This window comes from Aedes albopictus, chromosome 2, assembly GCF_035046485.1.
Source record: "Aedes albopictus strain Foshan chromosome 2, AalbF5, whole genome shotgun sequence".
In the NCBI taxonomy this organism is placed as follows: Eukaryota; Metazoa; Arthropoda; class Insecta; order Diptera; family Culicidae; genus Aedes; species Aedes albopictus.
The window spans coordinates 318,493,113-318,513,715 of record NC_085137.1 but is presented as its reverse complement, the minus strand read 5'-3'; the positions used below and the strand labels follow the sequence as shown (position 1 = coordinate 318,513,715).

The following is a 20,603-nucleotide window of genomic DNA, read 5'->3' as shown; positions in this document are numbered from 1 at the left end:
AAAATAAAGGCATTTTAATTTCCAGAGCCTTATCTCTAAAGAATATCTGGAGAAATCTTTGAAGGAATTTTCGGGGAAATTTTTAGAGGATCTACCCGAGGATATACGGAACGTAATCCTCAAGACATTCCCGAAGGGATCCCGTAAGTAGTTTCTGCAAAAACCTTTACAGGATCTCCGGATAAATCCCTTAAGTAATTTCTGAAAGAATCCTTACTGCAATTTCCGTAGAAGTCTCTAGAGGCATTTCTTTAGCATTTTCTGAAAAATCATTGAAAGAATCCTTATTGCAATCTTTGATGAAATCTCCTTGAGAAATCCATGGAGGAATTCCTGAAAAAAAAGTACTGGGGAAATATCTGGAACAGTTTAAGGAGTATCCATAGTAGAAATGAATTGTTAAATTCTAGCATGAATTCCAGAAGAGTTTCCAATAAAATTTTCCAAAGGGATTTTCGTAAAGAAATACCAAGAGGTATCCCTGAAAAAAGGGACACGTTCTCTTCCACTTGGAAAATTTGTGCTTCAGGAGAAGTTCCAGGACTATCCAAACAGATATGTATGGAGAAATGCCAGCAGGATGTCTTGAAAAAATCGCTAGGAAAATCCCTGGATAAATCCACGTAGCAATTGTAGGAGGAATTATTGAAAAAAAAATCTTTGGAGAAACCCCTGGATACATCGCTGTAGGAGTTCACGTAGAAATTTTTTGAGAAAAAAATGCTGTCTGTCAGAATATCAGCAAAACTTTTGGAGGAATCCTAGCAGGAGTTCCAGAACAAGTCTCAAGAAAAGCTTCTGGGGAAATCACAGGAGGAATGCCTGAGAAAATCTTATAGAGACACACTTTAATGAATCGTTATAAAATTCCCGGAAGAATGCCTTCAAAAATTTCCGGCGGAATTCTTGGAAAAATACCAGCAAAAATTCTTACAAGAAACCACGCAAAAGTTCTTGAAGGAATCGCAGCAAGAATTTTTGGGGGAATCCCATCTCGAATTCCTTAGGGGTTTCTTATGAATACACCTCTTACAGCAATTTTTAAGCAATCCAAGCAGGAAATCTACAATACAAATCTCATAATAAATCTAGACCAACATGTAGAAAAGGGCGGAACAACCATTGCATGTCTCAACTTCTTCCACCCCGTCTAGGCGTATTTCAATTTATTTATGCAAACTTGTCTCGTTATCAGACAGAAGGGAGTTTGCTCTATCTGTTACTGGTCAGAGATTACATGAAAAATGGGCCATGTGCTCAGAAGGAAGGGAAAAGCCAATTGTAATAAAAACTGTTTCGCAGTTCGGGATTTTCCGCAAAACTCGACTGGAAAGATAGTTTATTAAACAAAGCGAATTCATTGATAAATTTAAGCTACTTACAAATTAGTTTCCTCACTATATGAAAATCCAATAAGAATTCCTGCTGCCGTTTATGAAGGTTACGTAAGCTATTAGATTAAGATTTCAATTAGATATTGCATAAGAGTATAGCATTCCGTACTTACATATCCGTACTAATTAGGTTACAATTAAGGAATTTAGATAGTTTGTAGTTATAATACTGATTTTAGGCTGTAATTTTAAGAACTGATTAACATACATGTGGGCATGTTTTGTTGTAGTGTTATTTGCATGAAATTCAATTAATTACACGAACTTTGAACACTACAAACCTTTTAGTCTCATAAGCTTAGAATAACAAATGCATTACTACGTTTTCAAAAGAGGTAGAACGAAATATTTAGATTTTAATTAATTTAGCTTAACCATTAGCTCTTCGCTTGCACAAGGTTGTTTATCATTATCTTCTATTTCGCTGATGTCATCCTTGAGTCATCTGCCAACGACGTGTCAACGATGACATTTTACCGCAGCGCGTCGTCTATCGTACGCGCCGCTTCAGTGTAGATCCGTTCCAAAGGGCCTATCGGACGCAATCCGTAACACCCCGACCCGTAATGCCTTACCCTTGAATGGCCTTACTACCCTGTAGAATATCCAGCAATGCCACTTTGATCGCTGGTCTATGGAACACTCCTGAAGACGTCTGGACATCGACTTTCCTCACTTGACCATCCTTTGCCGGGTAGATCTTCACAACTCGGCCTCGTAACCACCCATTTCGGACAGTTTCATCTACGATGACTACCGGGTCGTCTACTTGAAGTGGGCGGACATCGCTGAACCACTTGGTCCGACGAGCAATTGTCGGAAGATATCCTTGGATCCAACGTTTCCAAAATTGATTTAACAGCTGTTGCATCAACTTCCAATTTAGCCGTAGAGGCACCTCTTCATCAACAGGTATCCTCGATGACGTGTTGGCCCCACTCGAACTCATCAACAGGAAATTGTTCGGGGTAACTGCTTCTTCTGTCGAATCCTCCAACGGTACAAATGTTAGAGGATGGGAGTTCACCATCATTTCAGCCTCGGCTAAGAAGGTCATAAGCTCCTCATCGTTCAGATGTTGTCTGTGGTGCAATGATTTGAACGCTTCTTTCATTGAGCGAACCTTTCGCTCCCACACACCACCCATGTGGGGAGCGGATGGAGGGTTGAAAACCCATTCGATTTCTTCGTTGGTGAATATAGCCGCAAGCTCCCGATTGATGGCTCTTGTTTCATTGACAAGTTCGCGGGCGGCTCCTCGAAAGTTAGTGCCATTGTCGCTGAAAATTTTCTGCGGAGCACCTCTTCGGGAAATAAAACGGCGAATCGCCATTTTACAGGCTTCTGCTGATAGCGAATGCACTACTTCCACGTGTACAGCCCGCACGGTCAAACACGTAAATAGTGCTACCCACCGCTTCTCGTTACTCCGACGATGCTTCACTATCAACGGCCCAAAGTAGTCCAGGCCTGTAAATGTGAACGGACGAACGTAAGGCTTCAATCTGGGATGTGGTAGATCCGCCATTCTTGGTTCGGCCGGCTTCGCTCGATAAACCTTGCACCACATACACTGCTTTACTACGTTTTTCACTACGGAACGAACTCTGGCTATGTAATAGCGTTGCCGCAACTCGTTGACGACGGTATCGGCGTTAGCGTGTCCATAGCGTTGATGATACTTGTAGATCAGCAGTTCGGTGACGTGATTTCTCCTTGGAACGATCACTGGGTTTTGAAAGTCGTAGGAATAGTAGATGGCAGCATCATTAATACGGCTACGCATCCTCAGCACACCTTCGTCGTCCAAAAATGGGGACAGCTTTTTGAGCAGACTGTTTCTCTCCAACGGCATCTGTTTGTCGCTGGGAAGCTCGGAATTCTTGAGAAGAGTTGCGATTTCACCGGTATACTCCACACTTTGGATAACTCGCCAAACACTTCTTTCAGCCGCCGCATAATCTTTCTGCTCCAAGACTGCAACTCTGCTCTTGGTCATCACTCTTGGTGATGATCGACAACGATGAACGAAATGATACAAGTAGCCGATGTTCTTGAGCAGATCTCCCCAACTGGAAAACTTCGTGAAGTCTACGACGAAATCGCAAACTGCTGCGTGGTGATTGACCACTCTGACTTCTTCCTGTGGCTCCGCAAACTTCGCTGGTTGACGTGGCCACTCACTTTCTGCGCGATACAAGAATTCAGGTCCCGTGAACCACGGACTGGCTGGATCGAAGCAGGGTCCACTTCCCCACTTTGTACCCTTGTCCGCAACGTTCAAACTCGATGGTACGTAGTGCCACTCCTCCACGCGTGTCTCTGTCTGAATTTCGGCAACTCTAAAAGCTACAAATTGCCGATAATTTCGTGGGTCTACTCTCAACCAAGCCAGAACGGTCGTTGCATCCGTCCACATGTACCGTTTCTTGACAGGTATTGAGTGATTCTCCAGAACACTTTTAAGCAGTCGCACTCCGATTACTCCGGCACTCAGTTCATTTCTTGGAATTGATTGCGGTTGTAATGGTGTCACTTTCGTCTTTGCTGCTACTAGGGCACAACGTGGCGAGCCATTGTCGATGATCCTAAAATACGCTGCGGCGCAGTACGCTTTCAGGCTAGCGTCGACGAAAACGTGGATTTCAATAGAATCGTAACTGGCCGGGTCATAGTTCGGGAAGTAGCATCGCGGAATTTCAACCTGCGTCAGGTTTGGAACTAGTTTCACCCAGCGCTGCCAGCTTTCGAAGTCTTCCGCCGTTATTGGATCATCCCACGATACGCGAGATCTCCACACGTCCTGGATAAGGATTTTTCCGTGCACAGTGTAGGTAGCTACGATGCCCAGAGGATCAAAATGGCTCATAACCACGCGAAGAACTTGTCGTTTAGTAGGAACGATGACTCCTGTCAGCAACGGTAGAAGATCTTCACGAAATTGTGTATCGAACACGAATAAATCGTCCTTGGGGTCCCATCTCATTCCCAGGACTCGTTCGGCAACCGTAGATTTTTCCACCGTGAAGGATTTCGCAGTTTCGTTGATGTCGGCCCCGACCCGTCGAAGAACGTCCTCGGAATTGGACTGCCAGTTTCGAAGTTCGAATCCAGCCTGGTCGAAAATCCAGCGCACCTCGTTGACTATACGGACCATCTCTTCGATACTGTCTCTGCTATCCAGGAAATCGTCGACGTAGGTTTTGTTGATGATTGCCGAGGCCGCATCTGGATACAGTTCCTTGTACTCCTCAGCGTTTGTATTCTTCACATGTTGAGCAAGACACGGAGAACACGATGTTCCGAAAACTACGACGTCCATTACGTAGATTGTCGGTGCTTGTTCCGGATCTGTCCGGAATAGAAAACGTTGAGCCTGCCTGTCTTCCTGTCTAACCAACAGCTGGTGAAACATTTGTCGTACGTCTCCAACTGCAGCATATTGTCGTTGCCGGAATCCGTACATGACCTTCAGAAGTGGAGTCAAAAGGTCTGGTCCAGTGAGCAGCATTGAATTGAGCGATGTATTTCCGATGCGTGCCGCCGCGTCCCATACAATTCGTACTTTCCCGGGTTTCCGGGGATTCTGGACGATGCCAATGGGAAGATACCATACCCGACGTTGGTCGGAATCTCGTAGCTCGTCCTCAGTAGCCTTGTGGGCGTATCCGCGATCCAGATACTCGTCAATCTGCTCTAACACCTTCATTTTCAGAGCTGGGTCTTTTCCGAGCTTCTTCTCCAAACAAACCATCCGTCGTTCCGCCATTTTGTAGCTATCAGGGAGTTCGAAGTCGTCGCTTTTCCATAACAGGCCGCATTCGAATCTTCCTGAGTCAGTGCGGCGAGTAGTTTGGGCCAAGATCTGCCTTGCTCGCTGATCTTCAGGTGACTCTAAAGGCATCGTAGGGTTAACACCAATGGTTTCTACCGAAAAGTAGTCGTTGACGAGATTGTGAAGAGTCTCGTCTTCATTACAATTGCATACGTGTAGCATGACGCGATCCGCCCGTTGTTGTCCTCCTTGTGCTCCTCCAAAAATCGTCCACCCAAGTCTCGTTTTGGCAGCTATTGGTTCCTTGCTTCGTCTCTCGCGTTTGTCCAGTGTCAGCTTCAACGCCGCGTTATCTAGTCCAATAAGAACCTTGGGCACCGCATTCGAAAAGCTTCGTACTGGAAGTCCCCTTAAGTGTGGGAATTCCTTGGAGAGTTTCTCATAGTCCAGGCTTTGTTGAGGCAGATCCAAGTGAGGCACGGTTTGGACTTCGGACATGGTATACTCCGGTCCACCATGGACGCCAGAAATGCGCAGCTCAACTTGTCGTGAGGTCGGTTCTTTCCTTGTTACGCTACCGGTCCATTGGATGCATAATGAACTTACGTTACCCTGCAATCCAAGCTCATCGGCAATTTCCTCTTCCATCAGCGTGAGGTTGGATCCGTCATCCAGGAAAGCGAAGGTCAAGACGGATTTCCCGTTACTAGAGAGAATGACGGGAAGTACCTTGAATAGTACGCCGGCTTGCCGTGAACAGTGGGCGAAAATAACACCAGATGAACCTGCTGGTTGGACGCTGCTGCTGGTTTTCGGTTTCGAGGGATGCAGAAGTTTATGATGCGGTTCTGCACAGCCGTCGACCTCGCATGACTGCTTCATTCTGCATGGCCATTTGCCGTGGCTCCCTAAGCAACGTTGGCACAGCTTCATTTCACCGACAAGACGCTTACGCTGATCCACATTGAAGCCGATAAACTTTTCACATTCTCGAAGCTTGTGATCGTTCCGGTTGCAAACAGGGCATGGCTTGGGTTTGAAGGTTTCGGACCTAGGCAGAAACTCCTTCTTAGAAGACGATGTGTTATTCGTGTTTCTCGTACTGCACTCGGTCACACGCTTCTCATCGATGGAGTGTGCATTGACGAAACCACCTTTCTCCTTTTTTCCACGACGGCTTTCCTCCTGACAGCTTTCATTTGGCAATGAAACCTTGCACGCAGCAGCCTTAATTGACGTGACGTAATCGCTAAAAGCTTTTAGTGTCACTTGGGGAACCTTCTGCGTATGAAGCCCCCAATCTAGCCGAAGACTTGGGGGCAACTTCCCTACAAGTTCTGACAATAGCATCGGATTCGACAAATGATCCTGCAAATTTGCAGCTTCGATGTAGGTTACCAAATTCCTGATCTCCCTGCCAAAGTTAATTAACGTGTCGAGTTTGTTAACGTTCGGAGCAGGAGCGTGTCGAATCTTTACCAGGAGGCAATGAACCAGCTGTTCTGGTCGTCCACATTCTTCCCGCAGTGTCTCAATAATCTCGGGTAGCGCAGCCGGCAGCGTTAGGATGCTAAGAACTTTCTCCCTGGCGCCTCCTACCAAGCATTTCTGAAGCCTGGCCAGGTTCTCGTCCGGCTGAATCCCACACATGGCCGTCGTGGACTCATATGCGCTAATGAACATTGGCCACTCAAGGGGATCACCAGAAAATCTGGGAAGATCGCGGGATACAACTTGACGGGCGGCTAAATGTTGTGCACTCAAAACTCCTTCAGCAGTTGGCGCAGGGTAGAAGCTCGGAGCTTGGCCTGCAAAGGACTGCTGAGTGTTATGTCCAGGCTCCCGCTGAACTTGCGTCGTGTTGGTTCTTATTGTTGCTTCCTGCACCGTATTCGACCGCTGATGTGCTGCATTCAGTGGTCCCCAAGTCGGTATTGGACCTGTGGGCTGACCAGCATTGTATGGTGGCTGGTAGAAACTTGTGGGATAACACGCGCTGGCTGGTGGCACGGGATGCTGGCTGACAGTTGGGTATCGATTACCCACGAAACCCACATTAGCATTTGGTGGCCACTGTACGGGAAACGATACAGCTGCATGTGCTGGAGTATTCAGGTTCATGGCTGGCGGAACGTAGTAACCGGTATTGGGGCGGAAAGGTTGATTAGGCTGTTGGACTTGCTGGGGCACCTTCTGTTGCTGCGGACCTATTGCTCCCGCATGAACTTCTCCTTCAGCATAGGCTTGGGCAGGAACCTGACGTCCCACCAATGGTTCCGCATCTGACAACGCTGGTTCCTTTGGACCTGACTGATTCGTCGGTGGATGCTGTCGTCTGATCGGATATGGTGGAGATGGTTTCTGCTGGTCTTGCTGGAAGACGTCGTGATTCGGAGCTGAGATCAACTGCGCGAACGGAGGGGTGGTAACAGCATTGGTCAATGTTGCTGTTCCTAACGGATCGCAGCCAGCTACCGAAACTACAGCCACAATGCTTGCTTGACCTTGGGCGTTCGGAGGATGAATGCCCGGGGCTTGGATGATGTTTGCTTCGGAGAGTGAACGGTGACTGACAATCTCTTGAACTGCCGTCGAATGATCCGGGAGAATGGTCGATTGACTTGGCGGGACAACTTGCTGGACCGGTACCGCTAACGCTACGTTTTCTGTGGATGCAAGCGGGGTTGATGTTGACGCACCGGCTTGTTGGCCCTCAGCCTTCCCTGGAGTGTCTGTTGACTGGTTGATCCACGTTCGAATCTCACTCTTGTAGCTATGACGACTGTGCCTGCTCCTAAAGCTTGATGTACTTCCCCTCAACTGTCTTTCTGCCTGGATTTCCGACTCTAGTTGGTGTTTTTCAGCTAGAAAAGCTCGTTCTCGCTCAGCCTGCTGGAGTAGAAGGCGGTCGTCGAGTGCTTTCGACTCTTCCAGTTGCCTCAAACGTAATCGGGCACTAGAACTAGAAGAGCTGACGGATATCGCTGAACTGCTGGTGCCGTCGCCTCGGCTAGAGCAATAGCCACAACCCCAAGGCTTGAGCAACGTCGACGATTGCACTCCCGCACAAGTGTGGTGGAAACGGCTTCCACAAATGTCACAAGCGATCATAACTTCGGCGTTGTTCGGGCGGTTACACGCCTTACAGCAACCGGTAGGATGCTTACCTGAACTGCTCATAACTGCGCGGAATCTTCTTGGATAATTTTCGAGTGTAATAAAAACTGTTTCGCAGTTCGGGATTTTCCGCAAAACTCGACTGGAAAGATAGTTTATTAAACAAAGCGAATTCATTGATAAATTTAAGCTACTTACAAATTAGTTTCCTCACTATATGAAAATCCAATAAGAATTCCTGCTGCCGTTTATGAAGGTTACGTAAGCTATTAGATTAAGATTTCAATTAGATATTGCATAAGAGTATAGCATTCCGTACTTACATATCCGTACTAATTAGGTTACAATTAAGGAATTTAGATAGTTTGTAGTTATAATACTGATTTTAGGCTGTAATTTTAAGAACTGATTAACATACATGTGGGCATGTTTTGTTGTAGTGTTATTTGCATGAAATTCAATTAATTACACGAACTTTGAACACTACAAACCTTTTAGTCTCATAAGCTTAGAATAACAAATGCATTACTACGTTTTCAAAAGAGGTAGAACGAAATATTTAGATTTTAATTAATTTAGCTTAACCATTAGCTCTTCGCTTGCACAAGGTTGTTTATCATTATCTTCTATTTCGCTGATGTCATCCTTGAGTCATCTGCCAACGACGTGTCAACGATGACATTTTACCGCAGCGCGTCGTCTATCGTACGCGCCGCTTCAGTGTAGATCCGTTCCAAAGGGCCTATCGGACGCAATCCGTAACACCAATATTTGAAATGATTGTTGTGCCCTTTTCAAATGTTAGCATATCTGGATCGATCCAAACAAGTAAACCTAGATAAATCCCAGAGATGCCGGAAAGAATGGATTGACTTGTAATCACAACAACAGGCAGCATTTATTGTTTGTTCTGTTCCAGAGGAAATTAAGAAGAATAGTCTTTATTATAGATAGTAGAGTAAACATAGATCCGCGGACACCGCTGACTAAAATGTTTCAAGCGTGTAAGTAGTAATTTTCAAAAGTGCGACGATTGAATATGACGTCATGCGTTCCATTGATGTTGTCCAAATCGTGACGTCATGCTCGTTTGGATACAGATTTTGACAGTTCGTTTGGATACAACGGATTCATCTTAGCGGATCTATGTTTACTCTACTATCTATAGTCTTTATGCCCATATAGCCGATGTGGTAAGCGCACGTGCAATCGGCAAAACCATGCTGAGGGTGATGAGTTTGATTCCCGGTTAGCTCAGAATTCATTTCATAATCGACATTTCCTTAACTACCTTGTGTATACCTATCTTCATGACTACCACACGATATATGTACAAATGCAAAATAAACATTGGCTGTAGGGGATCTCAGTTAAAAATTATAAAAGTTCTCATAAAATACTAAGCTGAGGAGTAGGCTGTGTTTCAGTTGGAACGTTACGCCAAGAAGAGAGAGAGCTGGAAAAAACAATATTGGTTTAAAACATTGGCAAGGGTTGGGTGCTAAAATTGCCTCTATGTGTTAGTTTACAAAAAAAAAGTTTGGCCGTTTTCAAAAGTTACACGAGTTTTGTTCATTGAAATTCTGAATGAAATACAAATTATTTTTTTTACTTCAAAAAAAGGCTGACAAAATCGGGTCAAAAAGCTGACAAAATCGGGGGTAGACATAATCGGGTCCCCACTGTATTTCCTTCTTTTAATCATAGGCCATTTTTTCTAATTTTACCATTCAAAGATTATTTAGCATTGAAGCTAATATTTTCTAGAGATTTTTCCTTCTTCAAATCATAGGGTGTTAAAAAAAGTGCAGGATCACTAAGTTAATCATTTCTTCAATGCCAAACGGCATAAGGACAAATGGCATTCGGTCAAATGACCCTTTTGACCAAATGGCGTTCGGTCAAATGGCATTTGGCCAAAAGGCGACCGAATGACTTAGCACGGGTCAATTTTTGGCCTTAATTTTCAACCAAATGAAAATTTGTACATAGGGAGACATGGTCAGTACTATCCGTATACGAAAAATCAAGTCAATAGGTTCAAAAAACGACCCGTGCAAACAAATAATCTCGTTTACAGTCAGTCTTAGCCAAGCTTAGCTGAGCTTATAATCATTCAGTTTTTTACGGCTTTTCTACATCTCTTTCCAACGATAGAAGAAATGGCAATTCGTCAGTTTTACAACCGTTATTTTGCCTATACCTCAAAGGGATGGTTCAAAATATCAGTAATCGAACAAGTGGTAGGATTGGCTCAAGACAACATTTTTTCCAGTTAGTAAAACATTTGTTAGAATTCACATTTTATTTACTTAACTAAGTGTACACTCCACTTAACTGGACTAGACTACGTTGTGTTGTTGACTAGAAACAATGGATCAGATGAGCTAGGCAGGTGATGTAGAGCAGCCGGCAAAATGGATGGTAGGGATCTTATCCAAACAATCAGTTTGAAAGTTGATTAGTTTTTGATGATAAAATATATTTTTAATCTTTCTAAGATGTTGAGCTAGACGCATCACGATGTCGTAGTGCACGTTCAGCGTGCCTGTCTGGGTCATTGACCCCAACAAGCTGCTAGGGTTAAGGGCTTGAGTAATGTCTATGAAAATAAAACAATATTTGGTATAACAAAGCTAATGTGTTTGTGTCGTTTTAACGATTTTAAGGCCGGACAAATAGAAATACACTAGAACTCCAATGGCGCTGTAGTCACTTTTCGTATTTAATTATGTTGATAACTTTAATTGCAGTAATTCATTATTTTTAAGTGTCCATCTTGTAGAGGATCTTTTGTTTTGGTAAACAAAATTTATTTGACAACTAGATGTTAGTCACACGAACTGTCGCGACATTGAACTTCTGTGGCTAGTTATTCTAATGCCGGACAGGACGGTAATTGAATTATCAGACGTTGCTCTGTTTTTCTACTTTATATTATCAACTAGACATTTGATCGTTTATTTGCTCACTTGCGGTGAACAATTGACTCAAGTTACGTTAGTTTAGTTCAGTTTTATTTTTAACAAAAATTTAGAAAGAGAGAAAAGCCCCTTTGAGTGGTTTCCTTTTTCTCTTTATGAAATCGTTCTCAAAAAGGCATAAAACCTCTTTATCTTTTCACAAAACATTTACAAAGGTAATATAATAACTTATAATAAAGGCTCAAACGGCATAAATCCATAGCAGAGCCAAATCTTGAAAATGGGTCAAAAATCGTAATCTTGAATAAAAATGTCATCTACCGCTGAAATATCTTGCAAACTCTGAAACGAAACATTTAGAAAAAAAAGGAATACCATACTATACAGGAAATGTCATTAAAAAATCTATAAAGTATTTTCATAACTCAAGTTACGTTAGTGCAGTGGGAATTAATATTTGAATTAAAACTCAAATTTAATTCTTTATAACCGATAAGGACGGAGAGGGAAGAAAGCAAAAATTGCACGTCGTCGTGGCTTGCTCCAGAAAACACAAAATTAACAGTTTACATGAAAACAAGCTAAATGATTACAACACTGTTTATAGTAATAATAATCAAGCCTTGATCAGAGAACCGGAACGTCGGCGAAGATAACAAAATATCAAATCTAAAACCAAATACGGTCGAAGCCGAAATCCAAAACTGCCAGTCAATTTTTTTTGTTAACAATAATTTCCCTTACCCCATGTGGCGATAAGTGAAATACATTTCATCAAATTTACAGCATGGTTGTCTCTAATAATATCTTATTTATTCAAACTTGTCTGCTGAAAAGATTTTGAAATCATTTTGCTAGACTACTAGTAATGTTCAATTTTGGCTTACACAATCTGCTCTAGGAATTCCACCAGAGATTCCTATAGTACACGGGAACACATTCCAAACTCGAAACTGTCAAAATAAGTCATGATTTCGCTATAAATGCTATGACAATACACCATAAAAAAATCATGATATTATCAATCATTTTTTCCGTAACATAGTCTCGACGATAAATTGTATCATAAAATCATGACGCATGTACTGTAGAACTATAACTTAAGTATATAAACCTATAAGCCTTATTGGTGGAACTACTCAGGTCCGTGCACAAAAAAGGCGTCAAGGGAAGAGTTTTTCCTTATTTATTCAAAGGGTGGAGGGGCGCCTAGTATATGGAACATCGGCAATGGGAGGGGTTTGACCCCCAAAACCCCTCCCTTGTGCACAGGCTTGGAACTACTACTTGTCATTTCTGATTCTGGTTTCATTCATTTGGCAAAAAAGGCAAATTGAATCATGGGGCTGTCCATTAATAACGTAAGTGTTTATAGGGGGAGGGGGGTTTGAAAAATCTTACGCGCCATACAAAAATATTTGGGCTCTCATACAAAAAATCTTATAAGGGTCCCCCCTATAGGAGTGTCAAAAAATCGTGAAAATTCCCTTACGTGATAAATGGATAGCCCCCATGATGTAATAACGTATGTACTCTAGAATCATGACGTACATTTCCCGAGCAAAGTCTGACAGGAAACTAAGAACTAATTTTGATGTTGTGATATTGCAAATTATGATAACTGAGGTTGTTGTTGATTTGGCCATTTTAACGATTAAACCATCAAAAATTAAAGCAGAAAAATGTTCATGTAAAAACAAGCTGAATACAGCTCCTGCTATCACTGATAGCAAATTGATAACAGTTTTTGTTATCAGTTCGAAAAAATGGAAAAAAAAATCGTCAAATGAGAAGGTTTTTCGGGTAATATGAAAACCTTAATGTATTTAACCCTCTAATACCCAAATTTTTGATTTTGATCTAAATATCATTTTTTGTCATCTAAAATCGATTTAAACATGTTTTGGAAGATGATTCTTTTTAATTCTCGATTTCGTGAATATCAGTTTCTGATTTTTCTAATTTTTATTTTTGAACATCCCCACACTTTTATATTTTTCCTGGAAGCCTATTTGGGGTGCGGATTTTTCGGGATGAAAAAATTTTGAGATTTTATGATTATTGTTGAAATATTTTTATTTTAAATTTTTATCATATAAAATTTTATCTTCCGTGTAATTTTAAGGAAAATAATTTTAGAGTGTATTCGATCCCCTTAAACTATTAAACAAGGATAGAATGGTTTGGGAAAAATTTAAAATATGTTAATTGTAGCGATTCAATACAAAATAAACAATGACTTCTAAAAGGTGACCAAAACATCAATTTTTCAATGATTTAAAAAAAAATGTAAATACGCTTTAAAATACACCAAAAACCATTGTGAGATATACAAAACAGTCCTAAATATCAGCCAAAAATATAAACATTTTGATTTCCCACGAAACAAAAATTACAAAAATGCTCAAACTATACCCCGTCTAAAGGCGGGGTTGGGTATTAGAGGGTTAATAAGATGTATGGTATATCATTTGATGTATTACACAAAATTGGCTATAAGTTTTGAAATAACTTCAAAACTATATTATATATTTATACTAATTAGAAAAGACAGCAAAAAGATATCAAAATACGAAATTTAATAAAGACAAATCGATATTAAAAATGTGATATTAATTTGCTGTTGATTATAAATCGTGTTTTTCATTTGCTATCATTTTATTGTTAGACTTTGCTCGGGTTGTGATTTAATTCACCTTATTCGTTAAACTAGTATTTTTGATTCATGATTTATAGTTATTTGTAACTTTTTTCTCAATATTCCATATGTAGGTTATTTTTTAATTTTTATTAACGTGTATTTTAACTTAAATGAAAGACTTTTTTCTATCTGAGATTCATGCAGACGGCTATACCAGAGGATGAGTGGTCAGCATTCGAGCATTCAGACATAGAGTTCTCACAAAAAGGTTGAAAATGATTTTAATTTTTCAGAAATTCAAATCAGTGTGAATAAAATTGCAATTAAAAAAAAATGGAAACAAATATTTTCTAAGAAATATAAATTTTGCATTCAAAACATATTCACTTACCTCCAGCTGCATATATTACTGAGCTGGGTTCCTACTTCACACTACGATTCTGACCTAACTTAACGCTACAGATATTATTAACTATGACCATAAATTATGACTCAGTGTCATGATACTGTTAACTGAAAACAAGAAAAGGTTTGCCATACCATGACAACCATGATTTCTTCATAAAAAAGGGTCACAAATATGTATGTTAACAATCATTAATGTCATGATATTGACTTGTAGTCATAATATCATGAAGCAGAATATTTAGTAATGAATTCGGCAATGAAGACTTTTTTCTCATATGACTCATTACACGATTCGCCTAAAAACCTTTAGAGAGAGGATTTCAGATCATACACCGCGATGCACTTGATGCAACGCAAAGCCTTGTCAAGTGCACCAAGGTAATTCTCTTTGGGCAGTCACGTCACGTGAAAATTTCACCAGGAAGCAACCATAGCCTCAAGGAATTTATCAATTATCTTCCCAGGAATTCGAGAAGTAAGGAATCGACAATAGACCGCGAAGGTTTTCACGGAGTGTTCTATTAGCCTTGTAAATAAAGCTTAGGGGTCTCCAGTTAGCGTAGTGGTTAAGACTATGGATTGCCAATCTGGAAACGGCGGGTTCGATTCCCGTTCCAGTAGGGGAAATTTTCTCGACTCCCTGGGAATAGAGTATCATTGTCCTTGCTTCACAATAATGAAATTCATGCAATGGCAGGCAAAGAGAGCCTTTCAATTAATTACTGTGGAAGTGCTCAAAGAACACTAAATTGAAGCGAGGCAGGCAAGTCCCAGCGAGGACAGCGAGAAGAGGAAGAAGAAGAAGAAGAAGAAGAAGAAGAAGAAGAAGAAGAAGAAGAAGAAGAAGAAGAAGAAGAAGAAGAAGAAGAAGAAGAAGAAGAAGAAGAAGAAGAAGAAGAGGAAGAAGAAGAAGAAGAAGAAGAATAAAAAGCTTTGGAACATCAATATGGAGACGTTTCCTTGATTCGCGTCGCCACGTTTATGTCCTAGATAGACTTGATTTCCACCATGGTAAAACACGAAGTGTGATCTATTTTACTCAAATTCACATTGGCATTAATATGTTTTGGAAATTAGACTGAATTGGGTCAAAATAGGTCACATTCCGTGTTTTACATGGTGGAGATCAACTTTATCTCATTTCTTAAAAGTATTTGAATCGTGATTGACATAATTTGCATGGAAACTTCGAAAACAGCTTGAAAACCTATCAAAACTAATTTTTCAGGGAATATGGGTTAAAATGGGACATTATTATGATATGGGCAGCATGAAAATGTTCCATATTCGTTGCAGATAATCTTTGCTAGAATAATAATGGATGTAGATCATCAACGGAGACCTTCATATGCTTTCTGGTCAAATTTGGCAACGAAACATGAAAATTAGAATGAACTGGGGTAAAATAGGTCACATCCCTTGCTCATCCATGGTAAAAATAAACTCTATTTAGTTTTATTTAAGAGTATTTGCATCATAATTGCATGTAATTGCATGAAAACTTCGAAAACAGCTTGAAAATATATGAAAAAACTAATTTTCCATAGTTTTGAAGGATTATGGGGCAAAATGGAACATTATCGTGATATGGGCAACTTGAAAATGCTCTACCCTCGTGGTGGATAATCGTTGCTAAAATATTGAACGTTTTTCATGGATAGATCATCAGCGGAGATCTTCATATGCTTTCTTCATTTGGCACCGAATCATCAAAATTAGAGTAAATTGGGGCAAAATAGGTCACATCTCGTGCTCTTTCATGGTGAAAAACAACTCTATCTAGTTTTTTTTAAAGATTATTTGCATCATGATTGCTATGATTTGCACGGAAGCTTCGAATACATCATGAGAACTTAAAAAAACGCATTTTAATAATTTTAAGGAAAATGGGGCAAAATGGGACATTATAGTGATATGGGCAACATGAAAATGTTCCACCCTCATTGTGGATCACCTTCGCTGAAATATTGAACTTTTTTTTATAGATACAGATCGTTAGCGGAGATCTTCATATGCTTTTTGGTAAAATTTAGCACCGAAACATGAAAATAAGGGAGACTTGGGGCAAAGTAAGCCACAACTCGTGCTCTGCCATAGTGGAAATCAACTCTATCCAGTTGTTCACGAGTATTTGCATCATGATTGCTATGATTTGAATGGAAACATCGAAAACTGCTTGAAAATCCATGGATAAAACTAGTTTTTTCATAATTAATAAGTAGCGTGGGGCAAAATGGGGCGTCATAGTGATCTGGTCAGCACGGAAATGTTCCACTTCAATTGAGAACAACATCTACTATAGTATTTAACGTTTTCCCGGGTTATATGTCGGCGGCAGAGGTTTATCTTTGCTACTTTGTTATGTTATGCATTAAAATAGTGCAAAAAAGGGCAAAATGGGGCGAAATGGGACCTTTCCCGTGGTCTGCACAAAACGAGACCACCACCATTTGATTCCTTGTCATTTTTTACATTGAAATAGGTATTTGATGCTTTTCCACATCAGCGGCTTCTAAAAGTTGCAATTTTGGGTCCATTTAAGCCACCTATTATGGTGGGGCTGGCTCACCGACACTTCCGGTCCGCTTTAGTGCTTTATGCATCATTGTGGCCAGGTGTTGCTCTAGTTTTTCCAACTGTATTGTAAAGCATGAGCGGTAATCCTTGGCATTCTTCGGTGATCGATCAACATTTCGAGTACCTACCCCAAGGTACTCGAAATGTTGATCGATCACCGATTATTGCTGGCAGATGCAGTGGAAAGTTTGTCTTAATACGTATCAATCGTCTCTGACAGACGAGAAAAACTGACTTCACTGATTACCTGTCTCTGAGCCAAATTTGGTATAGAGTCTTCAGTCTCCGATTAATCGCTTCATGTTGGATGGAGGCTTTTAATCCAATGGGTTACATAGCCGCTATCCGAATGAAGAGAGTAATGTTCCGCGTAATATATCACAAATCGAAAGAGGTACGGTACATTACGTGGAGCGGATATACTGAATTGGGTACCAGACCAAGTCCCTGCTGGGTGGCGCTAAATAGGTGAGCCATAGACAATAGAATCGTCAATGTCGTAGGGCATAGTATGTGACTATTGTCGAAACAACACTATTTTTGGTCATTGTCCAACTAAGCGCATAACTATGTTAGGGTCAAGATTAGGATGAAATCATTGGTAAAATATAATAACACTTTTTAGTTTGTGTAGTTAGTTGATTTAGTGTTAACTTTTTATTGGGACATTTTCTGTAGGTTTATTCTGGATTACAATGCATTAGCTGCCCTTTAACGGAATTATTTTATAACAGTAAAAAACATTATTCCTTCTTAATAAAAGATGTATGGACATAGAATTGCCAAACTATACATCTGATCAGATATTTTTCCGGTATTAAATTTGGGGTAGAGAGTTAAACACCTACGGAAAATAGTTTTTCAATGTCAGACAAACATCACATGAACACAGCTACCAATGTACCAAACCTTCTCTACTGTCTTCTCATTTCGTCGCTTCCTATCCTCAATTGAACTTATCTGACACTAGTTAGGACTGTCTGTGGGAGATTCGGGTTTCTAATTCTGTGTAGGACTTGTTAAAACGGGATGCCTGATATGTACTGCGGACAAATGGGCTGGAAGTACTGAGCAATCACAATTACTGTCGTACTAATCATATTAAATGCATGCTTTTCTACTTACATCCCGAACGTCGCCAACCGGCAAAGAGGACATGACGAAAAAACGCGAGATGGCCCTAACAAAAACTAGAAAGGCGATGAAAATGGTCACCGATGCAACGATATGGAAACAAAATAGATGAGAAATTATCGACCAAATCATAATCTATGAACATATCGCTAATGTTCTTTATCATTCTTTCTTTTTCTCGTTTTAGCAACAAAATCGAAACCTCTCTACTATCTCTTCATTTTCTACCTCTTCCCATCCTATTCCCACATCTTCCTATATCCTCTACCCCATCTATTTAATGTATCTGACACTTGTTGGGACTGGTAACGCCAGCGCCTGCCTGTGGAAGATCCCGGTGTGCTAATTCGGTGTAGGACATGTTAACGGGGGAGGCTTAGTAGGTCCACATCTGCCTACAAGCAGATGGGCTGACAGTTGTCGGCCAGGGTGTGGACTGAGCAATTATAATTACAATTACAATTACAATTACAATTACATTTAAGCCACCTATTATCAGATGCAATACGCCTTTTCACAATTAATTTATTGTCCTTTTTATGGTTATACCAGTCGGCCAGTATGTCTGAAATAGACTTAAAAACTTAAAGCATTTGAAGTCGTTTTGAAATGCGTTCTATTGACAAATTGAGAGATAAATTTGTGAAAAAATGATCAATTGTTGTGATAGGATTCGAACCTATGATTTTTTATCGTTAGCCCGGTGCTTCAAACCTCTATGTCACTAATTTCACGCAAACGTCAAACAAACATCACGGGAACGCCATTGTTACATGTCACAAGTGTTCGTATAAACACCAATTCCTCAACGATTTCAAACACATCCCTTTAAATCAAGCCCAATAGACCTGCCCCGATATCTACCTGCAATCATGTACTTCGTCGTAGTTGCAAAGCCAAATAATATTTATGACTGTATGTGTACTGATAGCACCTTTCCTCTGCACGCCAGACCATCCAATCGCTTTTTCGAGTGTAATGTTAAACAATACTTTGTAAGAGTTTCAATCTAAATAAATAAATAAATAAGAGTTTCAATCCATTCAGTTCACAAACAAAGTGGACACTTCGTTTTCAATTCGAATACTCGATTCTGATCCACCCAGCGTTGCGTGTATCAGCCTAATCCGTTTCGCCATAACACCATGTTCTGACATTATCTGTCAAAGCTAATTTATTTTCACTGAATCATTTGCTGCTTTAAAATCAATACACAGATAACACTAGTTTACGGTATTTTTGAACTCGGTAAGCTGATGATCATTTTTGGTGTACAATCATGGCCGGAGTTCGAAAACGCGAAGGGAAAAAATACAGTAGAGCAGATTTTTTTTTTCAGCTTACCATTGATGATCAATTGAAATTGATGATTTGAAATCGATTTTTGTTCTATTTTTAAGCAAAGACGCTCACTTCACACACCTCATTTTCCGTAACCAATGCTCCGATTTAGCTAACTCGCCTACATGTGATATGTCAAATAAACAATGTGAAAGAATTTTTGAATTGTTTTTTTTTCTTATTGAAAAAAAATAAATGCATTTCTTCATATATTTTTGGTAATTTTGCTAAAATTTAAGGAGATTGTCCCTAAAACTCGCCAATATCTTGAATTGCATCAATCTGACGCAAATCCTGCATTCAGATGATCGAATGGTATTATATTCAGATCTTTATTTATGGTAAAAAATTTGAAATTGGTTGAACAAAACGCAAGATATTTGAATTTAAGTTAATTCCATATTTTAAAAAGTTGTAAAACTAAATATTGAGCTAAAACTTTAAAACTGTTCTACTTAAAATATTTTGAAGCACGTTTTCGAAATAAGCGCTAATTTGTGCTTCAACAATTTTAGTCGTTGACAGAAAATAACGACTTTCGATTTATTTTGTAAACTAGTGTAATGAGTCTGCAAGTTGTACTTTCGAATTTTGTCTTAGATTTTTCGCAGGTTGAACATCTGATCCGTCGATTTTTTGTCTGTCATCCAATTTCCTGCCCGGTCATTGCACATAGTGGGCACAGTTGACAGTTGCATAAAACCTCCGCATATCGTTCCGATCCATGCTGTCCTGCGCTTCAGTAATCACTCTCTTTTCGTGCTGCCGTTTCTTGCTGCGACGGTTTTTCCGTTTAGACGGGTACCGGCCACTCGACGTCTGGCGGCGTTCTTTTCATTCGTCACTCTCTTGCGCTGTTATTGCCACTGTTTCATGAAAGCATGAGGTAGGAACTTGTGTGACCCAGAGTTGGACGCTCTTTCCAGATTGTCGCTTCACCATTTTCCAGCTTCCTGAATATCTGCAGTTTCGGAAACCTATCACAAAGTGACTGCATTGATTTACTATTGAACAGACCCTTAAAAGACAATTACACCGTCTTCGACCTTGCGGCCTCTACAGACTGAACATTACAAACATTCGACAACGGACAACACATATAACACCCAGTGGTCCAGTGGAGAATTTTCCGTTCGACGAAAAGTTTTCCCCGACTGGAGCGGGAATCGAACCCACACTCCGAGGCTTACGAGACACCTAAACGACTGCCGCCGCTAACCGCTCGGCCACGAAGCCCACAATCAGTCTAATCAGTTCAATGCTTCAAGAATAGTGCATTGGTTGCCGTCCTC

At 40.6% G+C, this 20,603-nt stretch overlaps 2 protein-coding genes across 3 annotated transcripts in view; both read right to left on the bottom strand.

Moving 5' to 3' along the window:
- Positions 1-20,603, bottom strand: part of LOC134288220 (uncharacterized) — an 837,108-nt gene that overhangs the window by 464,156 nt on the left and 352,349 nt on the right. The window lies entirely within an intron of this gene.
- On the bottom strand, positions 1,274-7,604 carry LOC134288836 (uncharacterized). The gene is made up of 3 exons (XM_062854728.1): positions 7,600-7,604; positions 1,508-7,504; positions 1,274-1,450 (listed from the first exon to the last, which is right to left on the bottom strand). The coding sequence occupies exons 1-2, from the start codon at positions 7,602-7,604 to the stop codon at positions 1,966-1,968; spliced, it is 5,544 nt and encodes a 1,847-aa protein (XP_062710712.1). The 3' UTR covers positions 1,274-1,450; positions 1,508-1,965.